Source organism: Pseudoliparis swirei, chromosome 11 (assembly GCF_029220125.1).
Source record: "Pseudoliparis swirei isolate HS2019 ecotype Mariana Trench chromosome 11, NWPU_hadal_v1, whole genome shotgun sequence".
NCBI lineage: Eukaryota > Metazoa > Chordata > Actinopteri > Perciformes > Liparidae > Pseudoliparis > Pseudoliparis swirei.
The window spans coordinates 11,551,493-11,579,238 of NC_079398.1; the positions used below are offsets into that span (position 1 = coordinate 11,551,493).

The following is a 27,746-nucleotide window of genomic DNA, read 5'->3' on the forward strand; positions in this document are numbered from 1 at the left end:
TTTTCATCAAAGTGCCGTCAGGTAGAAGGGAATAAAACCCAGCGGCCCTGAAGGGAAGTCTGAATAAACCGAGACAGACTTAAAGCGAACCAACACACGTGATCAGCTCTTTTGAATCGTCTCTGCTTGGAGCTGCACTGGGTGCAGTGGAACATAACATGTTATTATTAATATAAATATGATACCAATATTTATTGATATAATCTTTAATAAATGATCAGTTGAATGCAGATGAAATATTACTACAACTTAGAAAAAGAAAAGTAGATTCGTAGAATGACTTCCGGTATGAATATTCCTGCAACGTTTGGAACATTTTAAGCCTCTCTGACTCAGCCTTCATCCCAGGAGGCCAATCTTTTTCTTTTTGAATTATTCAATGTTGTAACGCCCTATAAAATACTACAATGCGATACTACACGCAATCTAAAATGTAAAAACGCTCTTTTAAAGGTATGAAGTCTGCATTATATTTGATCTTTAGGTAGGAGAACACAAGCTTAAACCACAACATTAACTTAGTATCAAGAGTGAATTTACTCATGTATTTTTCATTGTTATATTATTATTATTATACATTATAATATTGAGTCTTAACATTATCAGCTAGTGTGAGCTTTTTATGGTTTATGTGTTTAATCTGATTTGATCATGTCAAACTTTAAATATATCACATCTCTGAAAAAAAGTAAAAATAGCACAGGACCACAGCTGTGCTCATGTGAATCAGAATATCACCATAATTATGTTCACTCCTTGAATAATGGTGCTAATTGAAGAGTGTCTGTTTGGAAGAGACAGCAAACATTCATATGACCGTAAATACAAGCGGGACGTCTGCCAGACAAGAAGAAGTCTGTCTGCCTTCCGGTTCAGGAAGTTTTCTGTTCAGGAAGTTTTCTGTGTCATATTTCGGTCTCCACAGTCACTCGTTCAGAATGCCGTGTGATGAGTCATCGTTCACTTTGACCCCTCACCAGCATCGTTTATCTGAGTGATTCATGCTGAGTCATGGTGTGTTACACATGTCAGCTCGTGTCCTGAATGCCCAGGGATTCCCACGACGCACGCACGCGCACACTCAAACATGCTCAGATATAGTGTGCATGCAGTCACACTGGATGAGCACACACTCAAATAAAATTAACTCATTGGATGAACTCAATTAAAGGTGATATTTAAATGTTTCACCTCTAAGAAGGGCGTGAATTTTTTTTGAGTGCTCTTTACTGGATCAATATCACTGTTATTGGATACATATTACTGTTATTGGATCAATATCTGAATCTGAATCAAAAACATTTATTAGCTACGTAGAACACGAAGAATTTGACGAAGAATTTGACTTCACTGTTATTTGATCAATCACAAAAAGCCTCTAATATAATAAAAAGTAATTAAGTAATTAAAAGTAAAAAAGTACTTAAAAGTAAAAAAGTAATGAAAAAGTACAAATGTAATTTAAAAAGTACAAAAGTAATGAAAAGTAATAAAGAAGTAATGTAAAGTTAAAAAGCAATAAAGTAATGAAAAGTACAAAAGTAATTAAAAATTAATACAGTAATTAAAACTAAAAAAGTAATAAAAAAGCAACCATATTTAAATGTGTCACCTCTAAGAAAGGGCTTGGATCGTTTTTTGAGTGTATAGCTCACACACACTCCCCGCTCCACACACACACGCACACACACAGTCCCACTCAGAGACGAAGACTTTCATTTTACAATGCTACTCCGACAGTTCCATCCCAAAATCATGCGACATTACACATGATTTGTCATTGGTAATGAATTCTCATTAATTCTACACGTTTTTATTACATCATTGAATCATCAGGTTTTAAACGGTACAATTCAGATCAGCATAATTAATTCTGAAATGCTTGTTTTACAGTCTGTTTTGTTTTTCTTCTTTAAGGGGGGGGGGGCACTTATTTATGTAGGGACACACACTGTAGGCAGTCCTACAGTGAAACTACATCCTCCCTTCCAAAATATCGCAACTATCATAAAGACTGCAGCTTATCTTGGTTACACAATCTCTATTTACTTTCCCAGATTTCATTTTTCCGAGTCAGAGCACACTCCAACAATAAATAGGTCATCGACAAAGTGCAAAGGACTCTCGTAAAACATTTTTTTTACACTTAAGAAATATTGATTATTAAACAGTTGTTACACAGTTGTTAAACATTTGGTTTAGTTTCCTGTTCAGTTTTAAGCCCCCCAGGCCCGCTGCGCACATTCCTCCCCTCCATCCATCTGCCTTCATCAGGGGTCAAGCAGAGGTCTTGTTTTCACTGTGAGAAGCCTCGCGCGTGCTCACGATGACCCGTGGCCCCACGTGACTCCAGTCCGTGTGTCCTCACCAGATTATTCACATTACAATCTAGATTCTAGGCGATGAAGCACAAGATATGCATTGTCATGAATGTGCTGCTCAGCCAGTCGCTATCGTGCCAGCGAAAAGAAAAGAAACATGCGCGCGCATCCCCGTCTAACTGGTCACGCAGACGGAACAATGGGAGGTAAAACAAGCCCGGAGTTTCCCTCAGGGCCTCGGGAACATCACGTTCCACTCCATGTTTACTTTTTCTTCCCCCTTTCTTTCGAAAGGGAGAGGTCACAGGCACAGCCTCATCGAGGGACTAGGAAGTCTTTCCGTGTTCCTCCGCGGAGGAGTGATCAGATACTCGGGTTTTATTAAAGGTCACTGCCGCGGAGTCAGTGGGGGTCGAATCCCCATCTCGGTGTAACAACCAGCTATGTGAAGCACGTTTAATGCTTCCGAGAAACAACTGCTGCTCCAATAATTATATGCAACTCCAACTAAAATTCAGAGCATCAGTGCCATACAATGTAATTAAGTTAGTCCAACAATTTTTTTATCGAATACAGCTATAACAAAATAACACTATTCATCAAATTATATTTATTTGCGTTTGTCCAGCTCAAAATATAAATTGGAAATGAATATGTCATTAATAAATATATCATTTTAAATGTAAGATACATGAGACAACACACAGTTGAGGTTTTCATTGCAAATACTCAAATAAGTTTAACATAGTCAAAACTGACGACCAAAATCACTTTACGACTGCATTTAAAAAAATGTATATTTAACAAATAGAAAATAATAAACGGACTGATCCGGGTGGGCTCTACTGCAGGCCTATTGGGCTGCAGAATCTCCACCTGCAGCAACATGTCCCCTTCTGTTCCAGGCGGGGGGTCGAATGCAAACGAAGGGTGCTCCCTCCCTCCCCTCCCCTCCCCCCTCACCCCAGTGCGACCGCATCCATGCACCAGAAGCCGGATGTGCTTCAAGTTATTCTGCTTTCCTGGATGGTGGAGTTAACACTGGAGTTGTTGATGCACTACTTTCTTATCCTTTAGTAGTCCATGCAGTCTGACTTGGCGGTGCATAGTATATATTACTTTAATACTATATAGTGTGAATGTTAACTGGGGATAACTTTAAAGTTACTGAGTAGATACAGTTGTTTGTATGTGGAAACACTGAAATAATGCAGAAATGTGTGTTTTGCAGCCTGCAGAAGGGACTTCGCCCTCTGTGATAAACTGAGGGTGTATTTATATGTGTCTGCATAGAAATCCCCTCCTGGTGCCAGCGCTCTGTGTGCTGTGTTATTCTGAGTGACAGTGTTCTGGAAATCCCCCACCTAGTCGTTAGCTCCGCCCCGCTGCAGCAGAGGGCATTTACAGCCTGCTTTGCACGGCTCCGCCCGCAGACAACCAAGCGCACCTTCCTCGCCAACAAACCCCGCCGCCATGGCCCTGCACAGGACCAGCATACTGAACCAAATGGATTACAGTCGGGACTCTAAAGAAGGGAAGCCGGCCCCGTCGACGGAGGAGCGGCTCGACAGCGGCCTGGACTCGCTGAAGGAGGAGGAGTACCAGGCGGTGGCGGCCGAGATCCGGCTGCTCCACTTGGAGAGCGAGCCGCCGCAGCAGCGCCGACAGCCTGCCGCCGGACCCGGGGAGCAGCACGAATGGAAGACGCAAATCACGGAGGACGGAGACACGTAAGTCGGACCTGGAGGAAACAAGTTATGTGGGGGGGGGGGATATTTAAGCACGGTGGATAATTTGCGTGTTCACGGAGTGTAACGTCGCGGCTCTGTCGCCGGAGGAGAAGGCCCTGCTGCGGGTCTCGAGGAGGTAATTTGATCCTTTTCCCTGAGCGGAATGTGTCATTTCAATGCAAAGCACGGGGGGGGGGGTAATGTGGAATTAATGCTTTACTAAACTTTCTGTTAACAATCCACGTAACGGGTTTAGTTGCGTTCAGGCACTGCGGCGGCGGACGTAAACAAAAGGCTATTATCAGGGGGGGGGGGGGGTACTAGTTCTATGGCCGCGGGTCAGACTGGGAAAGTCCCGGGCGCGCCGCCAAGGAATCCGACCGACGCGCGCTCCCGCGGTGCGAGGAGGGGAGGAAAGAAACAACAAGGGGGGGAAAGCAACAATAAAATTACATAACACGTTAAATCTGCGGAGTTTGACGTGTTTGCGGCTCATGAGACCAGGAAGAAAAACCGCGAGAGAAACTTCAAATGTGTTTATTAGTTTAAAAAATAAATAAAATAGGAACATTATTTATCTGCTGAGAAGTTCCTAGTTCATAACAGCGTTGTAACTGTCGTCACGGCGCGTGCGTTGGACAACGTGACTTTGGTAACAAGCCGTGTCACTGTGCAAGGCATAATAACGGTGGTTTCCCAACATGAGGTCTGGTGAACACTTTGAGGTGATTCAAATTATTCAAATGATGTATCCATTTATTTGTTTACGTTCATTTCCTGTCATGTCATCCGTAGGAAACTGGCTGCTATGCTGGGGAAGAAATTCAGTATCAAATAAACTGCATTAAGAATATTTTGAATGTTTGGGGGTCAGAAATGTGTAAACTGCTGTGTTGAAGAATACTTTAAAAGTTTATAGATTTTTGAGCACTAGGCAAACATTAAACAAAAAATCAGTACAATTGTAGATTAGGTTAACTTTTCATTTTTTTAAAGTACACACATGAAAGTATTTACTGTTATTCACCTGTTTACGTAATGTGAAGTGTTGTGTTGTGTGTGTATTATAACAGCGTTTCTTCGTCTCTATAGGCTGCTCCACCTGGCCATCATCCACGAGGCCAAGGAGTACATCAAGACGATGATCGACCTGTCCAAGAACACAGACTTCCTCAACACGCAAAATGACCAGCGACAGGTATTAAAGAAGCATCATCATCATCATCATCATCATCATCATCACTTTAAGAAGGAGACTGTCCTCTGACTCGGTAACTCACCCATCTCTTCCCCTTCGCCCTAGACGCCGCTCCACTTGGCGGTAATAACGAACCAGGCGGACGTGTGTCAGCGCCTGCTGGTGTCCGGTTGCGACCCCACGCTGGTGGACGACAGCGGGGACACGCCTCTTCACATTGCCTGTCGCCACGGCAACCTGCTGTGCTTCAGCGTCCTCACCCAGAACTGCCAGACGGAGCATTTACACACAGTGATGGCCGCCTGCAACTACCACGGTGAGAACTTTCGACTTTTGGGACATTTCTGGGGAACGCGTCGGACGTCGAACTTTTGACTTTACTTGTTTACTTGGAACGGAAACGTTTGGATTTAGCAGCGGTGGAGTTAACGAGTCCGTTTGGACATTATTAGAAGGTAGTTTCCTTTCCCACCCTCGGTGCATTGAAACAGGCCAGACACGGACCAGTCCGCTGCTGGTCTTTAACTATTCAAACGGAGGAATAGTGGCTCGAAAAGAGCAACTTCTGCTGCCTGTTATCAATGAATACGATGACTAGAGGGGAGGAAACGTGGCGTCGGACGCTAAGGCTTCAAATAGAATAAGACTTGTCAAATCTCACTCTGGGAAAACACATTTCTGATTATAAAATGTTACAATATCCAATGAAATGGACCCAATAAAAAGTCTGCTCTCCAGAGTAATATAATCCCAAAGTTAATACTGTCCAAACAAACTATTTAGCTCTTTTCTTAAATCCTTTTTGGAGCCTGGACTATTCCTAGACAACTGCAGCTGTGCTGATCTGGGGTCAGCTGTTAAGCTCTTCCTATGATGTCTCCCTGCAGGTCAGAACTGCCTCCACCTGGCTTCAGTTCAGGGTTTCCTGTCACTGGTGGAGAACATGGTGGATCTCGGAGCTGACATTAACTCAAAGGTACACACACCAAAGCTATATTTGAGAACACACACCTAAAGGCACTTGCGTTGTGTAGAATTACAAAGTACATATAAATATATATTATATAATCTTGTTCTCTCCTCCCATCCTATAGGAGCAGCGTAACGGTCGCAGTGCGCTGCACCTGGCCGTGGACCAGCAGAATCTGTCGCTGGTCAAACTGCTGCTGAAGAAAGGCGCCGACCCCAACCTCCTGACGTCCGGGGGCCACACCCCCTTCCACCTCACCTACGGCCGCGACGGCGACGACATCCGGAAAGAGCTGTACTCGCTTACCCACCCCGACCTGCGGGAGCTGCCCGACAGCGAGGAGGACAACAGCGAGGCGGAGGACGACGAGTCCGACGAGGAGGTGCGTGTTGAGAATGCGTAGCAGCCGCCGCCGTAACATTTAAAAACGAGCTCACTGGCCAGTGCGCGACTTTCTATTTATTACTTTTCTTTTTATCTCCGATGTGTTTGCAGGTGGGATATGACGACATACAGTGGAAAGGACATTAGCAGGAAGCGAGAGGAGGAAGTTACAGAGGCAGGCGGATGACGGTAAAGGACAAGAGAAAGGGCTCGGCTACTTTCAACGTCGCGGATTTGGCGCGTGCGCGACCGCCCAACGGAGCGGCGGCAACAACGAGTCCGGCTCCAGGACGCGGAGGGAAGAGCGAACACGCCGAGCTGTAAATACAGGACCGCCGGAGGAGTGTCGCTGTACGATGAGAGGATTGCTCGTATTCTGTGGACGCGGCAAATCATTAGTCACCAAAAAAACATCAATCCATCCGCACAGATGTACCTGCAACACCTCTGTTGTATGATATTGTAAATGCTGTGTATACAAAGATGTATTTTTTATGGAAGCTGTGAATGTGTACAGTTGAGCAGGTTGTATATGTCAGGCAGCAAACAGTCCAGCACACTCCAGTTAAATTAAAGACTCTCATATCTAACAGTAAAACAAACTTTGTGTGATCATGTTTGTGGGGATGGGCGACACGAGGGATGACATGTGACGGGAAGATTAGTTGAGAAGAAAAAGATGTCATAACCCAGCGTATAATCACCAGCGCCTGACAGATTATACAAGACATTACTCTTACCGCGTGCCTTCTGCTGCCGCCGTCAGTACGTCTGCTTCTAGAAACGCTGACGCATGACGGCTGTGTTTTATTTCTCATGTCACACAGTGAGGGGGCTAATAACTCCCTTTCCCTTGAATGAGGAACTGCTGGTGAATTGAGCCGCAACAGTTCCTCATACTTGTGTGTGCAGAAAGAGATAAGCGCAAAGGGGATGTGAACTTTTTTTTTTTTTTAGGGCGGGGCTAATGAGAAAGGGTCAGGAAATTCCCAGGAACAGAACACTCAGCTGGTTGTGACATTCCTGCTTCTCGTTCCTCCAAAGGGGATCTCCGCCGAACAACAGGATGCTTCAGTCCAGCTTAAGGGCGGAGGGGAGGAGGAAGGGAGTTTCTCTCCCGTTCCATTAAAATAAATATCCAGCATGGACCGTTAAGCTGCTAATTACACTCGTGACAGTATGATACTGGTACTGCAGATCGTGTGTTGGCTTTGCACACTAAACTTATATTTAAATCATTGAAAAACCTTCTTACAGTGGCTACATTATTGTGTAGACATCACAAATAGTGAGATTGGATAGTATATCTTAACCCCGTACAAGTGCAAAATAAAACACTGTCAATACAAATGTACTCAGAGTCCTTCAATATAAAATACATCCCAGTCAGCTATATTTTAGCAGAAATGGAGACTGTATGGAGACATAAATTGTCAACAGTGATTCTTAAAATAATGTTCCCTCCACATGCTCTCAAGTCTGAATTGCCCACTTTATATTTCCATAAAATTCCCCAACGGCAACATGCAAAGAAAGGAAAAACAGGGACACTCAAGTGTTCGGTAAAAACATTGCATTTAATAGAAGTGCAGTAATGTACATCAGTGGCAGCAGACCGGGGGGGGGGGGGTTGAGACACTGTGGAGGGGGTGATATAATCAGGGGCTTCCTGTTGACCTGAGCGAACCTAAATGAGGGTGTGACAATGACAACCGTCTGTGATAGGACAAATCCAACCCCCCCCCCCCCGCGTCAACATCTCCCTGAAACTAGAGTCGGGGGCGAGGGGAGACTTTCGAGTCGGTTATAGAAAACGGGGGGAGATGCACGTCGCGACATCCCCGAGGAGAAGAGATTGAAAGCTCTGTTGGCCGTCACTCGAGAAGCTGCTGGACAACAAAGTCCGCGACAGAGGAATGAAGAGGTCTCGTGCTGGAGAGGTACCCCAGACAGTTCTTCCGATGTGCTCAGGTCACGCTCCAAAGGGGCCCGTGGGAATGATGCTTCATATGGTGGACTGACCAGAATTTATTTTGCGTGTCTTCAACCCCACAACCCCGATACCGGCCATTCTGAACAAGATCATACCGACTCTTCATTAATCTTCCCTCTGGGACGAGAGAGACCTGGTGTGTGGAGGAGGTGGGAGGGAGGGGGGGGGATGCCGTTCCTCCTTTTCAGAGCTTTCCTCACTCTCTCTCAGACAAAGCCACCAGGTAGACATCGATTTCAGTCTCTGACAGAATCCTGGAGCACAAGCAAACAAATTAAGTCAACCTTTTTTCGTTACACCAGATTTTCTAGACACACACACACGCACGCACACACATATACGCAGGCACATTGTGAACACATTCAACCCTGCAAGCCTTTGCTTTGATCGACCCTGGTTTAAATTTTAAGGGGATTTCCATTACAACACGTATTCTGTTTTTTATCAATTATAAAAAATTGCTCCGATGTATTTTTAACAATGCCAAGACATGTTCCCCCTCCCCCCCAGTGTTAGCACAAACACAGCAATACTTTAAATGCAGGAGCCAGGGTATCTCTTCAGACTGGCATGTTTAGTTGAACATCAAATATTATTTTTCTTGTTTCAAGCTTTACTTTGATTCTGGAAAACCCATTTACAGCTGAGCAGGAGAACAAAACAACTGTTACCTGTGGATCCTATAACTTACTCGCATCTATCAATGCATTTACTCCTGTGTGTGAGGAAAAGACTCACTTGAATCGCGAATCTTTTGTGGTAATGATTCCCACCTCCAGCTCTGAGGGCTTGAAGTCGATGGACAGAACGCTTGCGAGACAAGAAATGGCCGTCTGTTTTGAGAAGGGGAGAGTTGAGGAACAGAGGAGGAAATAAAGTGAAAGGTTGCATCAGAGAAATAGACGCCTTTGGAAACGGGGGCTCATCTTCATAGAATCAAGAAAAAAAGGGACTTCACCTATAAATGTGCGTTTTAAAAATATGTTATTTTAAAGATGTGAAAAACATATAAAGCCACAGCACTTGCTATTGCAAAACGTAGAAGATTAGATGTATATCTGTGACATATTCCAGTTGTTTGCTTTGACTTCTTCCAAGGGAGGACATTAACATCTGGGAAATATTAACAGAATATGTAAGATATAACAAATTAGTTTTTATTAAACTATGATCAGGATTCCTGCAGTGACTCATTTTGTGTAATCAACGGCTGCCAGTGATTGGTTTACACTTCAGCAGTAACTCAGAAGTGGGGTAACATTCCAGCATGGCGACACAAATTCTGTGACATTTTCTGAAACACAAACGCACTCCTCGACTTCATCAGCCCACAAAATTCCCCCAAAGTTTGCGTGTTGTTCAGATCAGTCCGGCTGCGTGTGCGTCCGTACCTCCATGGTCTGCTGGTAGGTCCAATCCAGTTTCTTCTTGACTTTCTTCTCCAGGTAGCTGGTGGCCTCCGTCTGCTTGACTCCAGCTGCCGTGGCCTTAAAGCCACAGTAGTAGCCGGCCGGGTCGCACTTATACAGCTGCGGACCCAACTCTTCATCCAGCCCGACCACCATCATACCTTGGATGCAAGGCAGAGGGGGAATGAAGACAGGACAGCGGAAACGTAGAGAAACAGGCCGTGTTGTCCGTTATCCCATCTGGTCAACGCTATAACCAGCACTTTGACAAATACATTTGACTCAAAAAATGTTTTCTAACAACCTTGTGGAAGGGCTAAATCAACATCAGGTTTTAAAGATATATGTAAATTGGAGCTGCAAATATTTTGTCCCAATACCCAAAATATCATCACATAAGCATTGCCCAACTCTGGACATGAAGGAACATGTATCATTTTGGAAATAGATGACAAGTGGTTTTAATCAATTCCAACAGGTCAGTTTTGGTTAAAAAGAGAAACAACTATACAACACGAACAATCCTAAAGGACACACATGCACACGACTCACAGCAGCCTAGAGGCCTCATCTCAGCGTTCTGTGTGTAGACCTGCGAGATGTCTGCCATGCGTTTGCACAACATGTCCACGGGGATCTCATAGCCGTATTTATACATCCAGTTGGCCGCTTCATACCGCGCCCTCTGCACCTGAGACCTGCTGTCAGCTGGAGGGAGGAGGCGGTGGAAACATTTAGGACTGGACAAATACATGAGTGAACGTGAACAAGGAAAGAATATGATAAACGTATTTGTACAAATGCATCGTATAGATGGATGATTCATTCCACCAATTATATAATAAAAAATTACGACAACAAAAAAAGAAACGAGCTGACTGAGTCTTCCCCATCGGCTGGAGGAGACATTATGTACCTGTCATTCCAGTCATAACGCAGCCAATCTTCTCTGTAATTTTGAACAGGTGTGTGACTGTCATGGAGTCCAGCAGCTTGTCCTGAGAAAAACACAAGACAAAGACAGAGAGATATGAACATCACACAAGCAATGAACGTGTGTGTGTGTGTGTAAACTAATGTGTCCGTGTATACTGACTGGAACTTTCTTTTGTGTGACCACCACCACACAGTCCTTCCCTCTGATGGCGACGGACGTCAGTCCTCCCTGGTTGATGGCTTTGAAGGCATACTCTGGAGACAGGAGGAAGAAGTGACACAATTCAAATTTATGACAAACGAAAATGTGTGCAAACTAGGGATGCACCGATCTGATCGGCCGATATTCCCATTATCGGTTTTTCGTCAAACGGCAAATCAGAGATGATCAGCGTACTCATCTCTGAGTTAAGGCGTCTCAACCACCGCCGCAACGGCGACGATGCGCCGGCGCGAGGCCGCAGAGTGAGAGGTCCAGAGGATCCTCCCACCCACGGCGCCCCGTCCCCCGTCCCCGTTCCCGGTCAACTCACAGTCACTCTCACCGACTAGAGACTGATGCTCCTAGAGACGCATGGTCATTGGATCGGAGGAGCGAGAGAGTTTTTTGGAAGTTAGTAAAGAGATTTAAAGCAAATACAAAGTTTTGCAAAGTTAAAGAAAAAAAACGTGAAACAACATCCGTCAATCAAAATAAGATGACAAATCATACACGAACATATAAAAGTAAACAATTAACTGATTTAGTATCTTTATAGATCGTTTCTGAGATTTAGCTTAAATTATGCTAACATTAAAACATTTTTACTGTACCAAGGAAGAGTTTATAAGAATAAGTCAGACTTTTGTATGTTAAGAAAAGTCCTGTAAATAGATTTCCCCAAGAGTTCCAGGAAATGAATGATGCAGATGTGTTCCATACATATCTGAAATCCCCATCACTGGCAATCAATCAATTTTAATGTATCAATTAGGACATTTTTCAAAGTAAAAGTCCTAAATGTTTAATGAAATCTGTAATTTCTTTAATGTTTGAGGTGCTTTATATATGAATTTCCTCATAGTCCTAGGCAATAATGCTACACAATAAATAGAATGCTTCAATCGACACCGTGATCGCTGATCAGTATTTTCGGATCGGCAGATACTGAGTTCAGTGATCGGCACCAACAAACCTGAGCGGTGCATCTCTAGTGCAAACAGTTTTTTAATTTACTAAAAATCAGGAATCTGTGTAGGTGGTTTTACATGTAACTTTATTTTACATACGCACAACTGTTTAAGTATATATTTGTAAGTATTATACAAATATACCGTTGTAACGAGTAGTGTTTGTTAAACATATTTTCTTTTGACACGGTTTTAACATTTCATGCAGCTCAGTTATAATTTATTTAGGAGAATGGTCATTATACAAATGACAAAGAATAGCATTGTTAGCTAGGGCTAAGCAGCATGTTAAGGTTGCTTCATACAAAATTCACTTAACATGATTTGGATGCTAGCACTGCACATAGCACAGCTAGCTAAATGGAGCTATCTAAAAAAAGCTAGCAAAACTGCAACAACTACTGCTTAATTAAGGTGAGCATTACTTGGTAGTTAATCGCACACGAGTCGCCCTTGTGTTAACTCCATCTCGACGTTGAGACTCTTTTTTCTACAGAACACCGCGTTATGAATGGGCTAGCTAGCTCCTGCTAGCCTGTTAGCAGCTAGCTAGTGATGACAGAGCAGGTTGCGCTCACGAGCGTCACTCACCGACTTGGTACAGTCTTCCCTCCGGGGAGAAGATGGTGATGTGGCGGTCAAACCCTGCAGTCGAGCCGCGAGACATGGCGGCTGGAAATAACTTTCAACGGGTCGAGACTGAAGTTAAAGCTAAACTGAGAGGCTACAGATGCCAAAACAAGGCAAAGTATATACACCGGAAGTGACCCGTCCCGACTGAAACCTTCTACATCCGGGTCACCGTCGCAGCTTTTCAGTTCACAGACGTCACCAGCTGACTTCCAAGAAGTGCACATCCAATCACATGTACGTTTCCCCTCGTGTCTCAACAGTTAGATTCAAGAGTTCCACTTAGTTCTTTGTTGTACAAATATTTTATTTATTTACAAGAACACAGTTATAATCAAAACATACGAGATGCGTTTTCAGTGCTTTGTGAGGCAGAGCCAGCGTTGAGGTACTTCATAGGTGCACCTGTCCTCTGTGTCGTCGTAGGGAACGTGCCACGAGTCCGCTGACGTCTGGATAATGGTGTCGTAGCTGGGAATACTCTAAACACACACACACACAGTTGATTGGAATGCTTCTTTCATTCGGTCCCAATCAAATTTCTCTCTCTTTCTTCTCTTCCTCCTCCTCCTCTTCGCTCACCTGAAATCGGACCCTCCTGCCTGCTGCGACGTATCCGGCCAGCACCAGCTGGTGGCCTCTCTGCCATTTGAAGAAAAGTCGCCGGGTGGCTCCGTCCGGCAGGCAGGCCTTGTGGTCCCTCATCAGGTCCCGGCTCACAAACCGACAGTGGTTGCCGGAATTCAACGTGGCGTACAGCAAGAAGGGATCATCCTCCGAGCTGACCGGATGCAAATAAAAAAATACATAAAAAGAGATACAGACGAATAACAATGTGCAGAGTGATAACATGTGAATGATATTAAATCAGCCTCCCACATGCTGCTCCTTAGTTTCCCATGCCATTCTTCTTTTTATTTTCTCTTCCCGCGCTCACATGTTTTCAGTGAAGAAGCAGTGAGCCTTCTGCTGGATGAGATTCATGTTGTGTTTGTCCCAGGTCCTGGAGGGCCGCAGCATGTGTCTCCTGCCCAACACCAGGACATTCAGGCCCTGAGCCTGCAGCTCCGACACCACCGCCAACAACTGAAACGCACACACCTCAACACTTTTATTGATGTCAACATAGTGTAGCAAATCCTAGAGGACGAGTACAGTCACAAGCTCGGGGACTCATGTTTGTCTGTTTGTTCTCTCGCTGTATCTTGTGGCCACAGAGCGTCTGAGAAAGATGTGACATATTTGACCTCAAAGTGAAACTGGCAGGAAACTCCCCGGGTTGGACACACACACTAAAATCTAGACTGTAAAACTGTGTGTGTGTAGACAGGATTCTGAAGAAAGCGCTGTTGGTCTGATGGACGCTGTACAATATTTCTCTCCGTCTCTCATCGTCTCGTTATTTCACATTTCGCATGCACGTGCGTTATCTCACCGTCTCTGAATGCCTGCTTTTGTCCCTGCTGATGTTCGCCACATTCAGCCCATCGACGACCACGTCGAACGCTGGCTTCCTCTCCATGAACACCTTGAACCTCTCCAACTCCTGAACAGACACACACATAGGCAGAGAGAGGGATGTGTTGAGTCACACTTTTTTTTTTTTTTTTTTAAACAGGAAAGTTACACATGAATATTGTACAAAAACATTTGATTTTACACTGCATTGCATTACTGCCTTTTCCCTTTTTCATAGAAAAGAAGAAATAAGCTATTTAACAGAAAAAAACAGGGATTGTGCACAACTTGCAATGTTCTAAAGGTTTCCACGATCCAGACTAACAACACAACAAGATCGCGACCGTGCTGGCGGCATGTTCACAGTGACAACATCATCTTCGAGGGACCAAGAATGTCTTTGTGAACTCTTGGTCCAATCCATCCATGTGGATGTGGAGATATTTTACCGATGGAGGAATTCATTCACAAAGTACAGAATAATTCTGCAGAACTCCCCTCCAGCAATCTCAGGGGCTTGTTCCTTATTGGGGACCCCACCTGTGGTGGCCTGATGGTTGGCTGGTTTGATCACAGGCCCGCCAGTAATACGTCTACCCGGCCTTTCTTCTGAGAAGGCCAGCTGGCAGCTAAACAATAAAGTACTTAGTTTTGAGTTAAAGTTTAATAGCTTATGAAACATCGACCTTCACACTGAGGAGGTTCTTTTTCCCTGTTTTTCAATTAGACTCTAATACGACGAATATGAGCACTCTCAACTGTATTACTATTATTATTGTATGTCCAATAACATACTTACTCCCTCTAAAAGGGGTGAATAGACAGTCTTTGAATATAAAAGTATCCGTTGAACATGAATACCGCAGGTTTCCTGCAGTGCGGGGAATGAGGAAGGCTTCGTCTGTGGAACATCTTTGTACCATAATAGGCCAGCAGCGCTGCATCTGAGAATAGGCCTCCAGCACGGGAACATTGTTAGTACTACTTTCACTTTTAGATAGCGGCAGTATGGAAATAGGTTTCCAGTGGATTCCCCTGGACTTGAAACTTGACTGCGTGCACGCCACCATGAACGCCACCATGAACGCCACCATGAACATGTACAAAATAATAATTAAAAGGCTGTAATATTCCTCCTTCGGACTCGAGCCCCGTCGCCGCTGCACTGTTATTGCTTTTTAATTCATTCTACAATAATGTGCAGCTTCACATTGGAGACAGTTCTTTTTTTTTGTTGAGTAGGGGGAGACGTGTGTTTTTGGGTGGGAGGCGAAATAAATGAAAGAAAAGGACAAATGAAAGTGTGGCGATGAAGAGAGGGATTGAGGGATTAGTTCTGATGGAGAAAAGGTGCAGAAATAAATGAAAACATAAACAAATCTGAAATTGGCAAAGGAAAGAAAGAAGGAAAGATTAAGAGCAGGAGTAGGAGGAAGAGAGAGAGAAAAAGAGAAAGAGAAAGAGAGAGACGGAGAGAAAGTCCAGTATAATTATCCAGGGACTTTCCAGAGCCGATATGTGAAACCAGTTCATTGTGCTGCTGCGGATGATATACTGCTTAAAACACACGCACATGCACACGCACACGCACGGACACCCACACACACACACACAAACATTCAAACACCATTTTTACAAAGAAAATGCATGCACATTAGTATTCTGTATACATACCCTGGCCTGCAGCATTATTACTGAGGTACAAAATCTGAATGCAAAAAAAGTGACTGCAAGATACCAGTGATATGTACATCTGCCGGTTTTAATAACACCGCTTTAATAGGAGCTTCTGGTTGAGTTTCTCTCGCTTCCAACACTTATCTTATCAGTTCCACCTCGGGGTACTAATACAGATGTTTGTTTTGATATCTGAGGCGTGAAACTGCTAAACACCAGAATATGATGCACATGTGATGCAATAAAAGTTGATCAAAAAATATTTTTAAAAAGATATTCTTTTGGTGAACGTGTTTGTCAGAGTTAAACTTAATAAGCGTCACGAAGGTGGTGCATAATGACTGTTATGTTAGTGAGCATTAAATCGCGCGGGGGTTTTCTCACGCTATCTGTGTGCTTAAAATGGCATCACGCTTTCCCTGCTGGCTGCGACGACTTTGTAATCATCACATGCAGACAAACACAGCTGCCCTTCTGTCCCCCCGGCTCCCGGCATCTGCTGCTTCACTGGTGGTCTGAAGCGCCCTGTTTGGCCTCTTAAAAATAAATAAAATGGGAATTCATAAAGTCGAGTTATGCGGCGTGTCTGCCTTCCTCGTGTGAGGCCGCTGTGATCCAGATTCACATGGTGCTCCAAATGCTGGAAATTCCCTAAAATGTAACTAACTGCACCAACAAACTCCGCCTGACTACCGAAGAACACAAAGGAAAACATTCAAACTGCCTCTCTGTACATAAACGAGCGATGGCATACTATTCAACTACATGTTAACTGATGTGGACAAGTTTCGTATTGGAACTATTTCAAGTACCTTGTTTGCGAGTGTATTTTTGTTAGCATTATAAAAAGAATACAGCCAGTACATTCCAATCCAATGAAAAGCGTGTGCAGTGGATTCATCTACCCCAGATACAAGCCATATCCCAATCAAATTATTATTAATTGACTATAAAGAACAGAGAACATCAGACTTTGAGGACAGCAGAGACGTGTTGGCGGTACCGTCCTCTGTGACAGGGACTAATTATTAATTATCGTGTTGTCGTAGCAGCCCAGAGGAACGAGTCTCTGGAGGACAGACGTCTTCTTTTAAAACAACGCCTCAAAAGGAGATCTGATCAGAAGCGGTTTAGATCTGTCGTCTGGATAGCGAAAGTAGCAGAGTTCACTAAGCGGTTTCAACTAAAGCCCCAAAGGCCCCAGAGGCCTGCATGTGTACCAATGACGCCATCTAGCAGAACACAGAGAGAAGGAGATCATGTGCCACGCTGTTGGCAGATACGCCTAAAAGCAGATAATTATGTCTCGGTTTAAAAACACATTTCATTTTAAAATTTAGATTATATTATATTAGATATTTCTTTATTAGTCCCACAGTGGGAACATTTCCAAGCTATTTCAAAAAGTTCACAGTGAACACAGTTTAAAAGTTTACAAACTTTTAACACCAACCACGATAATGTATCATTCATCATGGCATGTATTAACGTAAAGGTTTATATAATGGTGGATTAGATTAATGGACTAACTGCACGCTCAATTTAATTAATACAATTACAAATCGATCATGAATTATCTGTTAAAACCTAATAATTCACAACTGCATACAATTAAATAAAATAAAATATAAAACAACATCCTGTGTTTTAAAGTCAGAGTAGACATGCATTTTATCTATTTAAATGATCTTTATGACTCATATTTAAATTATTCTCTTCAGTTATTAGAAACATGGCAAAGCTTGTGTATGTGTGTCGTGTGTGTGTGTTTGTGTGCGTGTGAGTGTGTACCTGTGGTGTAGTTTTGTTAAAAACATCTCGTCCCTGAATGATGTCAGCCATCACTCTGTCTTTCAGCTGTTGGTACTCTTCAACAGTCAGCTGGATGGACTCTAACGCCGACCCACACCACTTACACACACCCCTAGAAACACACATACATGCATACACACACACACATTCATAAATGACATATACAGGACACACAATTCTGCCAATGCACAAATCTGGATGAACAGAGATTCATGTTTAGGTAGGACGTGGTGCGGTTACTTTGGGTTGGCGCTGGTCCAACTTCCTGTCCATCTCTGGCCCGTGAGACTGAAGACAGAGAGACGGAGGAAGGAGACATGAGGAGTGTTGGGTTGTTGAGGCGGATAAACATGGATGAGACCATGTTAAGTTTATACAGACAAGAGAAAAAGACTAAATGCTGGTTTTATCTTCCAATAGAAGAGAGTAAAACAGGGGGAAAACCCTCTGAAACATATTCTGAAGCCACCGATCAAAGTTCAGCAACAATGTTCACTCGAAATTAGAGTTCATTGACCAGGTTATGGTTTTAAAAGCAGCATAGGAGTGATGTAATTACATCTTGCTATCAGTCCATGCGTATTGTTTATATACTTCTAAAATGACCTCATTTTGAAAGAGTTTGCCACAGGATTTAGGTAAATCATATAAAGTGCGTAATGCCGCCGTTTCCCACCTAAACCCTCAGAGCCTCTATCGCTCTCTTGTACCTCTCAAACCAGGTCTTGATGCTGCTGGTGAGGCCGCGTTGGGGGTAGATCTGGTTGTTCCTCATGTGGAGCAGAATGCCCAGCAGCCTCTCCCGGTGCTCCGACTGAGACACAGCTCCAGCCTCCTTCCCCCTTCTCCTCAGGCTCCCTCGCTCCCTTGTACAGAGCCTCCCAGGTTTCCTGGTGCGGGATCAGGCCATTTTCAATCAACTCGTCATAGAAAGCCCAGGCCGTGGCCGTGTCGCCATTTAACATCGCAGCCGCGATGATGTCGCCGTAGTTGCGCGGCGATGGGATAAAGACCTGTAAGGACAACGGTAAAATAACAGGTGACGACTGAGAAGTCGTCCAAAATAAGAGATTTTTGTAAAAATCTAAACGCTACTAACCTTCTTCACCTCGCGCAGGATGCCGACCGCCTCCCTCCACCTCTCCGTCCGGCTGAAGGACTTGATGAAGAGGCTGGAGGCCCCCGTTTCCAGACAGGGGAAACTTCCCCGCATGATGTCATAGACATCAAACACCTCGTCGTCGTGGCCGCCGGTCACACACAAAGTCAGGTACCGCAGCAGCAGCTCGTAAGTCAGAATCCCCGTTTCCATGGCTACAAACGACAGTAGGGACCTGTAGCAGAATGGTGCATATCCCTGACATTTAAATCAGCGTCAGAAATACACGAGGGCAAAGGGAAAAACTGGCATGAAGAAATACAATTTTGCTCCCTAATATCACTAGGAGAGGGGCAAAAAATGACCCCATAATTTCCTATAATAATTATGAACTTGTCAAAAACATCGTGGCCTATATGAGCTGGTCCAGTTGGCTCGTCATGTTTTGATTGTCTCCGTGTTGTTGGAGCGCTTCTTGATCTGTGACTGCGAGTGTGAGGAGGACTTCATCAAGAAATAAGTTATAATTGTTAATATTTGTTTAAAAAATTTAAGAATAATAAATAACCACAAAGAAATAATACAATTCAATACGATTGTCTGATTTATGTTTTCTGTTTGTTAAAAAAATCTTAGAAAACACTTTGAATCTGTAGACTACTGCCTCATAGTCTTATTATTGCCATTTGATGACAATTGCTCATATACTGTAAAACTATTTAATATTGTGAACAAAGGTCAAATGGTATTTCACAAGTTTCAAAAAGTGCCCCCAATTTCTTTTTAAATGCCCTCTAAAATATGTAAATTTCCTACCCTGATTTAAATGATAGCGCTCAAATTGTAAAACCAATGATTGGACCTAAAAAACGTAGAATGTCATTCAAACTCAGACACAAAAACACACTCTTACTGCACTCACTTGGCGATATCCAGCTCTGCCCTGGAGGTGAACAGCGCACCCATCATCTGGATGTCAAAGCGATGATTATTTCCCAGAGACTCCTTCAGCGTCCTCCAGTCAGCGGCCGAGAGCGGCCGGTCGGGAGGCTGCACCTTCTCTGTGAGACATTCATTAGTAATTCAGTGAGGGTTGGATGATTCATAGATTAATTTAGACCTCAAAAGGCAGTAGAAGAAGAAAAACATATTTAAACTAAGGTTATGGTCATGTTAAAGTGTCTATTGAGCAAGTATTCAAATTGAAATAATACGGAAATAGTTGTGAACACTTATTTGAACGGACAGAGGCACACAGGGAGACACGATGGTGTCCTACCTGGTCCTCTCCTCGTCCTCATTTCAGGGTCCTCCGCATGCTCCTCCACATCCGGAGGTGCTTTCCTCTTCAGCATCTCCATTGTCCTTTTTGCCGTCCCGGCAGCAAACACAGATTTGAGGGGAGACGTCCTCTGCCAAATAGAGGAGCTCTGACCCTTTCCCTTCTCAGCACCATCCCACAATTCCTCTTCCCTGCGTCTGTTGCCGCTATTTCTGACTCCCCCCTGTCCATCAGCCTGCCCACCGTTCCCCCTGTCTGCCTGCCTGGCCCCTGGGGTTGGGTTCTTGTGTCTGGTGCACAGAAGGCGGGCCGAGAGGGGCAGCTGTGGTGACTTGCACAGAAAAGTATTTAGTGTGTAGAAAGCCGAGCTTCCCTGATAGAAGAACGGCCTGAAGGGTTTCAGGCACATTCTGACTTTTAATATCAAGGCGGGGCCCATGTTGGCCTATGGGCTGGTACTTAATCGAGATAATCTAATACTACACTTTACTTCAGCTATACAGCAGATGTATCCTCATTTACATACTACATACACACTGTATAAATACGTATTTCCTCAAGCAACTGACTAAAAACCTCTCACATGCTGCTAGTTGCATGCATCAATAACGTGGAGCCTGCTAATAACCTTGTCGTTACCCAATGCTAAAAGATACTTGAATACCCCTCTCTCGTTGGTTCTTATAAGTAGGTATAACTCTTTAAATGCGACTCACTCTTCCTTTCGATCTCGGAATGAAATACAGCTCCTTTCCTTGTCCAACTTCATGCACAACTTAGGGAGCTGGACGCATGACTCGAGTCGCACAACTGACGTCATCAAAGCTTGACAGCTGCGTTTGTGAACTGTCAAGTTTTTAAAGACAACCAGTAAACGACCGGAAGACACGATTTAGTTTTACATGTTGCGACGCAAACTGTATTACTTGAACATATAAAATACAAATATTATGAGGAAATGTTAAAAAAATTAATTTAGAAAACTGTTTGTGTCTCATGTCTTCGATTTGTTGTGGGTTTTAAATAGACCCGAGGCGTATTTTCATGAATGCATAGCTGCCTTTGTTATTAATATTGTATTTGAATTGATATGAACCGTTTTGAAGTACATATGCTGTACTGCCTCGGCTTTTGTGTGGTTTGGGTTTTCCCAAATGTGTTAACGGTATACTTTTATTTTGACATCAGAAATCCAAACCGAAAGTCACATACTTGTTCACTCAGCAACTTGACGTCGACCCATTTTTTTGTTTGGGTGTCTTGGCTACTTTTATACACAAGTCTACTTTACGCTGTTTTAAACTTTTGCGAATGAAACGTTGTTCTGACGAAACACTTGATAAAGTTCAGAGACGGTTACGTGATGGCGAAAGACCAGCAGCCTCAATGGGTGGATATTTTGAAAAGGAGGTTAGCAAACACCAAAAAAGGTGAGACAAAATGTAAAGTGACGTCTGGTGCTAGCTAACGTGCGCTGCTTTGGGTTGACGGTTAGTTAGCCGCGTGAACGCTAACGTGTCTCTGAACAGATGACAGGAGCGACGAGGAAAAGAAAGCCGAAGAAACGGAGCTGTTCACCAAATACTACACGGACTGGAAGGAAGGAGGCGACAAAGACAAGTCCTACAAGAACATCCCACGGTTTTACTACAGGGTATCACTTCATAACGTTACACGTGACTCAACCCTGTGTGTCCCTGAACCCCACGAACCCCATCCGCCAAATAATGATCATTTTCCATAAAAATATAACGTGTTCGCCCCCAAATAATAAAACTACAAGATTAATATGGACACGCTATTTTATTGCAGGGCACCTTAGATTGTGATAATGATACATGTCACCATAACTACGATGATGATGATGATGATGTTCTGCAGCTACCAGCAGAGGATGAAGTATTACTACAGAAACTAAGAGAGGAATCCAGAGCCGTCTTCCTCCAGAGAAAGAGCAGAGAACTGCTGGATAATGAGGAACTACAGGTAACACACATGCACACACAAACACACACTGACTTCCTTCTGCATGAATAACAACAATCTGCGTTGTTGTCCTTTTAATCTTCCTCTTTGTCTTTGCTGTAGAATCTGTGGTTTCTGCTCGACAAGCACCAGGTTCCCCCGGTGAGCGGCGAGGAGGCCATGATCAGCTATGAAGCCTACCTGCTGGTCGGGGAGAAGGCCGGGCCCAAGTGCAAGTAAGCAACGGGAAGTAGAGGTTGAAGTGCGTGCAGCTCGGTTTCGGGGGAAACCCCTATCGTGCCAGTCTTGTTTTATGTCTTTGTTGATTGCACCAAGAGATTTGTGCTGGATCTAAAGTTGATTATGGAACTCCTCCCTCCCTCTCGCCTTGACTTTATATCCTTCTAGCGACATTGTGTCTTTGCTCGGATGACTTTATATTCAGCAAATACCCATAAAATCCCAGATGCTTTACCAGGAAGTGGACACAGGAGGTTAATATGTCAATGTGAGTCCACTGGGGAGAGAAGCCTGTCTTTGAAGTGTGAAGCGGAGAACAACTGCATCTCAGAACGGTCTGGAAAAGTATAAATGTAGCTACGATACTTCTGTATCTGGAGGAAGAAACGTGTGAAAAGCAGATGTCAAAGGGGGGTAGATCTGGCTTTCAGATCTAACATGTCAAAGTAACAATTCCTCGCCGCTTCTCTCCCTTCTTTCATTCAGAAAATTCTTCACAGCCAGAGTGTACTCCAAGCTGCTCCTCAGCGACCCGTACGGCAGGATCTCCATCATGCAGTTCTTTAACTACGTCATGAGGAAAGGTCTGGACTGACATTTTCTTGTCCACTTTGTCCCTTTTTTTCACAAAAAAGATGAATTATTTCATAAGAAGTTAGAACAACAAACAAAAAGGCTTCTTATTGTCACCTGGCCCAATTTTCAAGATATTTCCCTTGATGTTTTTGTTTTTTTGACCTGGATTGATCTAAACTGGTGAATATCTTGTCACTGAGTGTTGCTCATTTCTGGTCCCTCTGTACATCCAGTGTGGCTGCATCAGACCCGGATAGGTCTGAGTCTGTATGACGTAGCAGGACAGGGCCACCTCAGAGAGTCGGTAAGCGTTTCCCATCAAGCTTTTCCTCTTTAAAGTCATTACCAGTAGGAGGATGATAGCTTCTTTTAGTAGTGAAATGAAAACAAGCGGTTATTCTGTGTAGGATCTGGAGAACTACATCCTGGAGCTGATCCCCACTCTGCCTCAGCTGGACGGACTGGAGAAGTCCTTCTACTCTTTCTACGTCTGCACCGCCGTTCGCAAGTTCTTTTTCTTCCTCGACCCCCTCCGAACAGGTGAGCCTGAACCCTGCGCGTGGTGAAGAACATGACCCCTCAAGTCTAATGCCACGCTGAAATTTGGGGTTCGGAGAGGCTGAGGACGTTTGTGTCTTGTTTTTGCTTCTTCAGGAAAGATTAAAATCCAGGATATATTGGCCTGCAGTTTTCTGGATGACTTATTGGAGGTAGAATTATGATTATTTTCTTTTTCCTTTTCTTTCTTTGGTTTCTACACTACAAGCTGACAGTTAAAATATCCAAAACATGTTTTTTTTAATTGGACGAATATGGGACATTTTTTAGCTGTTAGATAAATAAATGCTGTTTTTTTCAAAACTTCTTCCGACCTTATGAAATCGCTCGACATTACAAGGCTGATTCATCGTCAAGCAATCCTCCCATAACTGTAAAGACCGACTTATGTTCTTTTTTTAACTTTTCCTCTCCACCTCGGCTCTTTAGCTTAGAGACGAGGAGCTTTCTAAAGAGAGTCAGGAGTCCAACTGGTTCTCAGCCCCGTCCGCTCTCCGGGTCTACGGTGAGAAAAAACGCCTCCAGCGCAAATGTAAAATCCAACGTTTTGTGGTTTCTGCCATTTCTGGATGTTTTGCATCTTCGTGTCTCCGCAGGCCAGTACCTCAACCTGGATAAGGACCACAACGGCATGTTGAGCAAAGAGGAGCTCTCGCGCTACGGCACAGCGACGCTCACCTCGGTCTTTCTGGACAGAGTGTTTCAGGAGTGCCTCACCTACGATGGAGAAATGGTCCGGTCAAATACGGCACTGGTCGGAGAGTTGTGGTTGCCAATCATGCTCCAACTGTTGTGTTGCCCAGTGGTGTTTTAATGAAGGCGCATCTTCTCATTTGTCGGTCCAAAATCTTCTTTTAAGATGATGGATTGGTGGACTTCTAAGGGGCTGGGTCTGGTAACTGTGTTTTTCTCCTCCTTCTATCTCAGGACTACAAGACCTATCTGGACTTTGTATTGGCGTTGGAAAACAGGAAGGAGCCTGCGGCGTTGCAGTATATTTTCAAACTTCTGGACATGGACAATCACGGATACCTCAACGTCTTCTCCCTCAACTATTTCTTTAGGGTAATTCAGCGTCCGAGGCTCCGAGGCCCTCTTTTCGAGACTTGGGCCGAGCGTGTAGCTCGTATCGGAGTGTAACCATACTGTCGTGTGCTTTCAGGCCATTCAGGAGCAGATGAAACTCCACGGTCAGGAGCAGGTCACCTTCCAGGACGTCAAGGTATATTGCACACACGGAGACATTCGTTTTTTGGGGGTAAAACAAAAAGAAAGGAAGATGACCGTTTCCGATCCTTGCCTCGTCCTCAGGATGAGATATTTGACATGGTGAAGCCTAAAGACCCCTTCAAGATTACCCTCCAGGACTTGGTGAACAGTTGCCAGGGCGATACCGTCACCAGCATCCTGATTGACCTCAACGGCTTCTGGAGCTATGAGAACAGAGAAGTGCTGGTGGCCAGCGACAGCGACGGCTGCAACACAGCTGACCTCGATGACAGCTAAGGAGGATTTATTTTGGGGGGTGGGGGGGGGGGGGGGTAGCAGCATACATTCAGCTTCGTTAAATTTCCTGTAAAGACTTGTTTTGTTATCGACCTTCAAAATAAATGTTTACTTTTCCAATGCCTCTGTTTTATTTGTCTTTTACACCACTGAAATCAAACGGGTGTGAAACAAATTAAAAAGCTGCTGCTTTGAGAATCCGTAGAGCTGAGAACTGTAAATGAATAATATTTATGAGATAAGATGGTTGGGATCATTAGAAAACCCTTCCTGATTTTATTGCCTAGCAGGTGATAAAGCTGCCATTTAGGAAACGGGTGGTTAATTCCTTTATAACGTAATGGGATAACTGGAAAAAGTTATGTTATATGTATGATTAAAAAACAAACAAATGCAGTTATGATTTTTTTTATTAACACAGAAAATATAAATATGTATATATATTCATTAAAGGTTTGTTAAAATAACTTTTGCATATTGACTCTTTTTACCAAAAAAAAAAGCATGGATAACATCCTTCAGTGACTCGTGAAAGACAAACTTATGAACAAGACCAGTTAAGAAAGTCTTCTGGAGCCGTATCGTATTCAAAAGAGGAATGCTAACAACGCTTATCTGAGGGCTGGTCCCACACAGACATGTCAGGGGATGTAAATCAATAGGAAGATTTTGATGGCTCGGCCTCGGCTTTAAGCCCGCAGCAGAACATTTATATGAAAAGACTTCCAGAAGGACACTTTAAGAATGAACCCTCAACACACACGAATAACACAGTAACAAAGTATTTGGTTAATTTCCCATGACCACGGAAACACATGGGACCATGTACAAAGACTTAGCTATAATGTTTACCTGTAAATATGTTATGCTCTGGAGGGAACCAAGCAGTTACTAATTAATCTACAAAACCAAGCATCATACCTATGAATTGAGCTCTTGGATTAACAGGCCTGCAAGTGAATAACTCAGCAAAATCACATACGTCCTGTTCAAAAGAGCAAGAAGGCACGGTGGCCTTCAGGGAGTACTTGTGACTGTCAGAAGGCTGACGCAGAAATGACATCATTCCCTGATTATCTAAATAGCACTTGAACTTGCGAAACATCGGACTTTCACTGACATACAGTAGCAGGATTAACAGTCATAAACACATTCCTGCATAAGGCTAGTAGAGTCACTCACTTTTTTCCCCCCTGCACTTTGAACTTAGATTAATTTTTTCTAAAATAAAAACATATAAATGAAAAAAAACGACACTATTAATCTATACTGCTACATAAATTAAAAAGCCTGTCTCCTCAATTTGAAGTCTCAGGAGGGAAGAGGAACGGGAACTCTGTTGTTGTCCGCGGCGTTGAGGGGAGGCTCAGGTTCGAGATCGAAGCTGATGTTGACAAAGGAGGCTCCGGACAGCTCCGGCTGCTCCACGGTGGCGGGATGAGGATCCTGCTGGTCCGCGAACCGACGCTCCGCCATCTCGGACAGGCGGTTCTCCTCCTCTTCCTCCTCCTCCTGCAGTTGCATTTAAAAAAAAAAAAAAAATCACGTTTTGACGACTGATGCTTATTTTCTTTTTTTCTTGCTCTGCAAACAGCTTTCTCCAAACAGGATGACTTCACTAAAATTTGCATTGGAAATTTACACACGGAACTCGCGGGCGTGTCCTACCCCTTTTTTTATGCGGTAGTACTCATCGATGGCGTATTGGTATTTAGGAGAGGTGATGCCGAACATAGAGGCCAGCCTCTCTCCCATGTAGTCACACGCTGCAGAAACAAACACACAGATCCACACTATAAACTATAAAGATATCTTGAAGAAAAACACATTTCAGAACCCAGTCGGATGCTATTTAATGCTTTGTATTATCTGTACCGTGAGTCTGAAATAAAGTTTGATTGATTAATTGATCCTAGCTACCTGAGATAGTGGCCTACTTTACCTGAGATAGTTGAGGTGCCCATTCTCCACATGTGGAACCAGAAGTATGGACCCCAGGTTAGTTTGGACTGAAATACACAAGAAGAGAACAAGACAATTAGACCACACACGTCTGCTGGGCAATGCCACATTTGTTTTACTTTTCAAAAGTGAACCCACCGCATCAACAGCAATGACTTCTCTCTTTACGGGCTCCTCCACGTCCTCTTCATCGGTGCTGTACTCCTCCATAGTCTCTCCGCTGGCGAAGAAGATGGTCCTGCGGGGAACCCTCACCTGGGTCCCGGCAGAGTCTCCCATTTCCACCCTCCCAAAGTCTGCCGCCCCTGTGAGATTCTATCAAAACAATACGTTATAATGTATCCGATGCTCCATCACTATTAGTAATAAACTTATAAAAATGTCAAACAAATGGCATGTTACGACGTGGAAAAGTATTTAACTAACATTATCAAGCCATTCTTTATCACACTATATACTGTAGCTAGTCAGGGAAGTAACGTTCAAGTGAATCAATCTGTGGGGACAAATTAGATAGCTCAGCTAGCTCCTTTGTGTTTGTTGACGGTTAGCTTCTTAGCTAAGGAAGTAATTCGCTAATAATTTAAACGTATTTCTTTTTTCATTGACAAACAGGGAAAGTGGCGAAAGTAGTTTCGCACGGACCAACCTTATCAGTTTCCATAGTTTGCCCCAGTGAAACGTTGACGTTAGTTAAATACAACGACAAATCTGCCATCTCGGTCACTTCTTCCACCTCACGCGATCCGGTTGTCTGGGTTGCGCCGAGACCACTTCCGTTCTAGGTTCTCCAGAATAAAAGCATTTCCGGCAAACCCCGGCTTGTTTGACAGCATCAGCTCTGCACATTTAAAAGAATAAGAAGAGACG

At 43.8% G+C, this 27,746-nt stretch overlaps 5 protein-coding genes across 5 annotated transcripts; 2 read left to right on the forward strand and 3 right to left on the reverse strand.

Annotated features, from left to right (window-relative positions):
• Window positions 1–3,716: 3,716 nt before the first annotated feature.
• On the forward strand, window positions 3,717–7,205 carry nfkbiab (nuclear factor of kappa light polypeptide gene enhancer in B-cells inhibitor, alpha b). The gene is made up of 6 exons (XM_056427155.1): window positions 3,717–4,051; window positions 5,144–5,249; window positions 5,355–5,565; window positions 6,137–6,225; window positions 6,344–6,601; window positions 6,715–7,205. Exons 1-6 carry the CDS (start codon window positions 3,795–3,797, stop codon window positions 6,748–6,750), a joined length of 957 nt encoding a protein of 318 aa, XP_056283130.1. The 5' UTR covers window positions 3,717–3,794; the 3' UTR covers window positions 6,751–7,205.
• Window positions 7,206–8,161: 956 nt separating this feature from the next.
• Window positions 8,162–12,884, reverse strand: psma6a (proteasome 20S subunit alpha 6a). Its single transcript, XM_056426210.1, has 7 exons — window positions 12,703–12,884; window positions 11,102–11,196; window positions 10,922–11,003; window positions 10,558–10,713; window positions 9,988–10,166; window positions 9,335–9,429; window positions 8,162–8,850 (listed from the first exon to the last, which is right to left on the reverse strand). Exons 1-7 carry the CDS (start codon window positions 12,776–12,778, stop codon window positions 8,793–8,795), a joined length of 741 nt encoding a protein of 246 aa, XP_056282185.1. The 5' UTR covers window positions 12,779–12,884; the 3' UTR covers window positions 8,162–8,792.
• A 143-nt stretch (window positions 12,885–13,027) lies between these two features.
• Window positions 13,028–20,869, reverse strand: prorp (protein only RNase P catalytic subunit). Its single transcript, XM_056427154.1, is given in 11 exon segments — window positions 13,028–13,223; window positions 13,324–13,522; window positions 13,679–13,827; window positions 14,177–14,287; window positions 17,668–17,800; window positions 17,929–17,976; window positions 18,399–18,526; window positions 18,528–18,701; window positions 18,788–19,022; window positions 19,710–19,848; window positions 20,067–20,869. Coding segments are annotated over 11 exon segments (1,884 nt in total). The 5' UTR covers window positions 20,509–20,869; the 3' UTR covers window positions 13,028–13,097.
• Window positions 20,870–21,302: 433 nt separating this feature from the next.
• ppp2r3c (protein phosphatase 2, regulatory subunit B'', gamma) lies at window positions 21,303–25,401 on the forward strand. The gene is made up of 13 exons (XM_056427088.1): window positions 21,303–21,499; window positions 21,599–21,723; window positions 21,951–22,055; window positions 22,158–22,270; window positions 22,761–22,858; window positions 23,084–23,154; window positions 23,258–23,390; window positions 23,505–23,560; window positions 23,838–23,913; window positions 24,005–24,141; window positions 24,336–24,473; window positions 24,571–24,630; window positions 24,720–25,401. The coding sequence occupies exons 1-13, from the start codon at window positions 21,433–21,435 to the stop codon at window positions 24,912–24,914; spliced, it is 1,374 nt and encodes a 457-aa protein (XP_056283063.1). The 5' UTR covers window positions 21,303–21,432; the 3' UTR covers window positions 24,915–25,401.
• fam177a1 (family with sequence similarity 177 member A1) lies at window positions 25,307–27,626 on the reverse strand. Its single transcript, XM_056427090.1, has 5 exons — window positions 27,526–27,626; window positions 27,015–27,191; window positions 26,857–26,923; window positions 26,583–26,680; window positions 25,307–26,426 (listed from the first exon to the last, which is right to left on the reverse strand). The coding sequence occupies exons 1-5, from the start codon at window positions 27,592–27,594 to the stop codon at window positions 26,226–26,228; spliced, it is 612 nt and encodes a 203-aa protein (XP_056283065.1). The 5' UTR covers window positions 27,595–27,626; the 3' UTR covers window positions 25,307–26,225.
• Window positions 27,627–27,746: the final 120 nt, after the last annotated feature.

Bases quoted from the DNA above. Each gene is read 5' to 3' on its own strand.
- fam177a1 (XM_056427090.1), bottom strand. From the start codon at position 27,594: ATGGCAGATTTGTCGTTGTATTTAACTAACGTCAACGTTTCACTGGGG. The intron at 26,924-27,014 runs GTGGGTTCACTT...TGTGTATTTCAG, and splicing joins AAGTCATTGCTGTTGATGCG to TCCAAACTAACCTGGGGTCC. The intron at 26,681-26,856 runs GTAAAGTAGGCC...TTGTTTCTGCAG, and splicing joins GGGCACCTCAACTATCTCAG to CGTGTGACTACATGGGAGAG.
- ppp2r3c (XM_056427088.1), top strand. From the start codon at position 21,433: ATGGCGAAAGACCAGCAGCCTCAATGGGTGGATATTTTGAAAAGGAGG. The intron at 22,056-22,157 runs GTAACACACATG...TCTTTGCTGTAG, and splicing joins TGGATAATGAGGAACTACAG to AATCTGTGGTTTCTGCTCGA. The intron at 23,391-23,504 runs GTGAGCCTGAAC...TTGCTTCTTCAG, and splicing joins CCTCGACCCCCTCCGAACAG to GAAAGATTAAAATCCAGGAT.
- nfkbiab (XM_056427155.1), top strand. From the start codon at position 3,795: ATGGCCCTGCACAGGACCAGCATACTGAACCAAATGGATTACAGTCGG. The intron at 4,052-5,143 runs GTAAGTCGGACC...TCGTCTCTATAG, and splicing joins ATCACGGAGGACGGAGACAC to GCTGCTCCACCTGGCCATCA. The intron at 5,566-6,136 runs GTGAGAACTTTC...GTCTCCCTGCAG, and splicing joins GGCCGCCTGCAACTACCACG to GTCAGAACTGCCTCCACCTG.
- psma6a (XM_056426210.1), bottom strand. From the start codon at position 12,778: ATGTCTCGCGGCTCGACTGCAGGGTTTGACCGCCACATCACCATCTTC. The intron at 10,714-10,921 runs GTACATAATGTC...TCCTCCCTCCAG, and splicing joins CGTTATGACTGGAATGACAG to CTGACAGCAGGTCTCAGGTG. The intron at 8,851-9,334 runs GTGAGTCTTTTC...CTTGTGCTCCAG, and splicing joins ACAAAAGATTCGCGATTCAA to GATTCTGTCAGAGACTGAAA.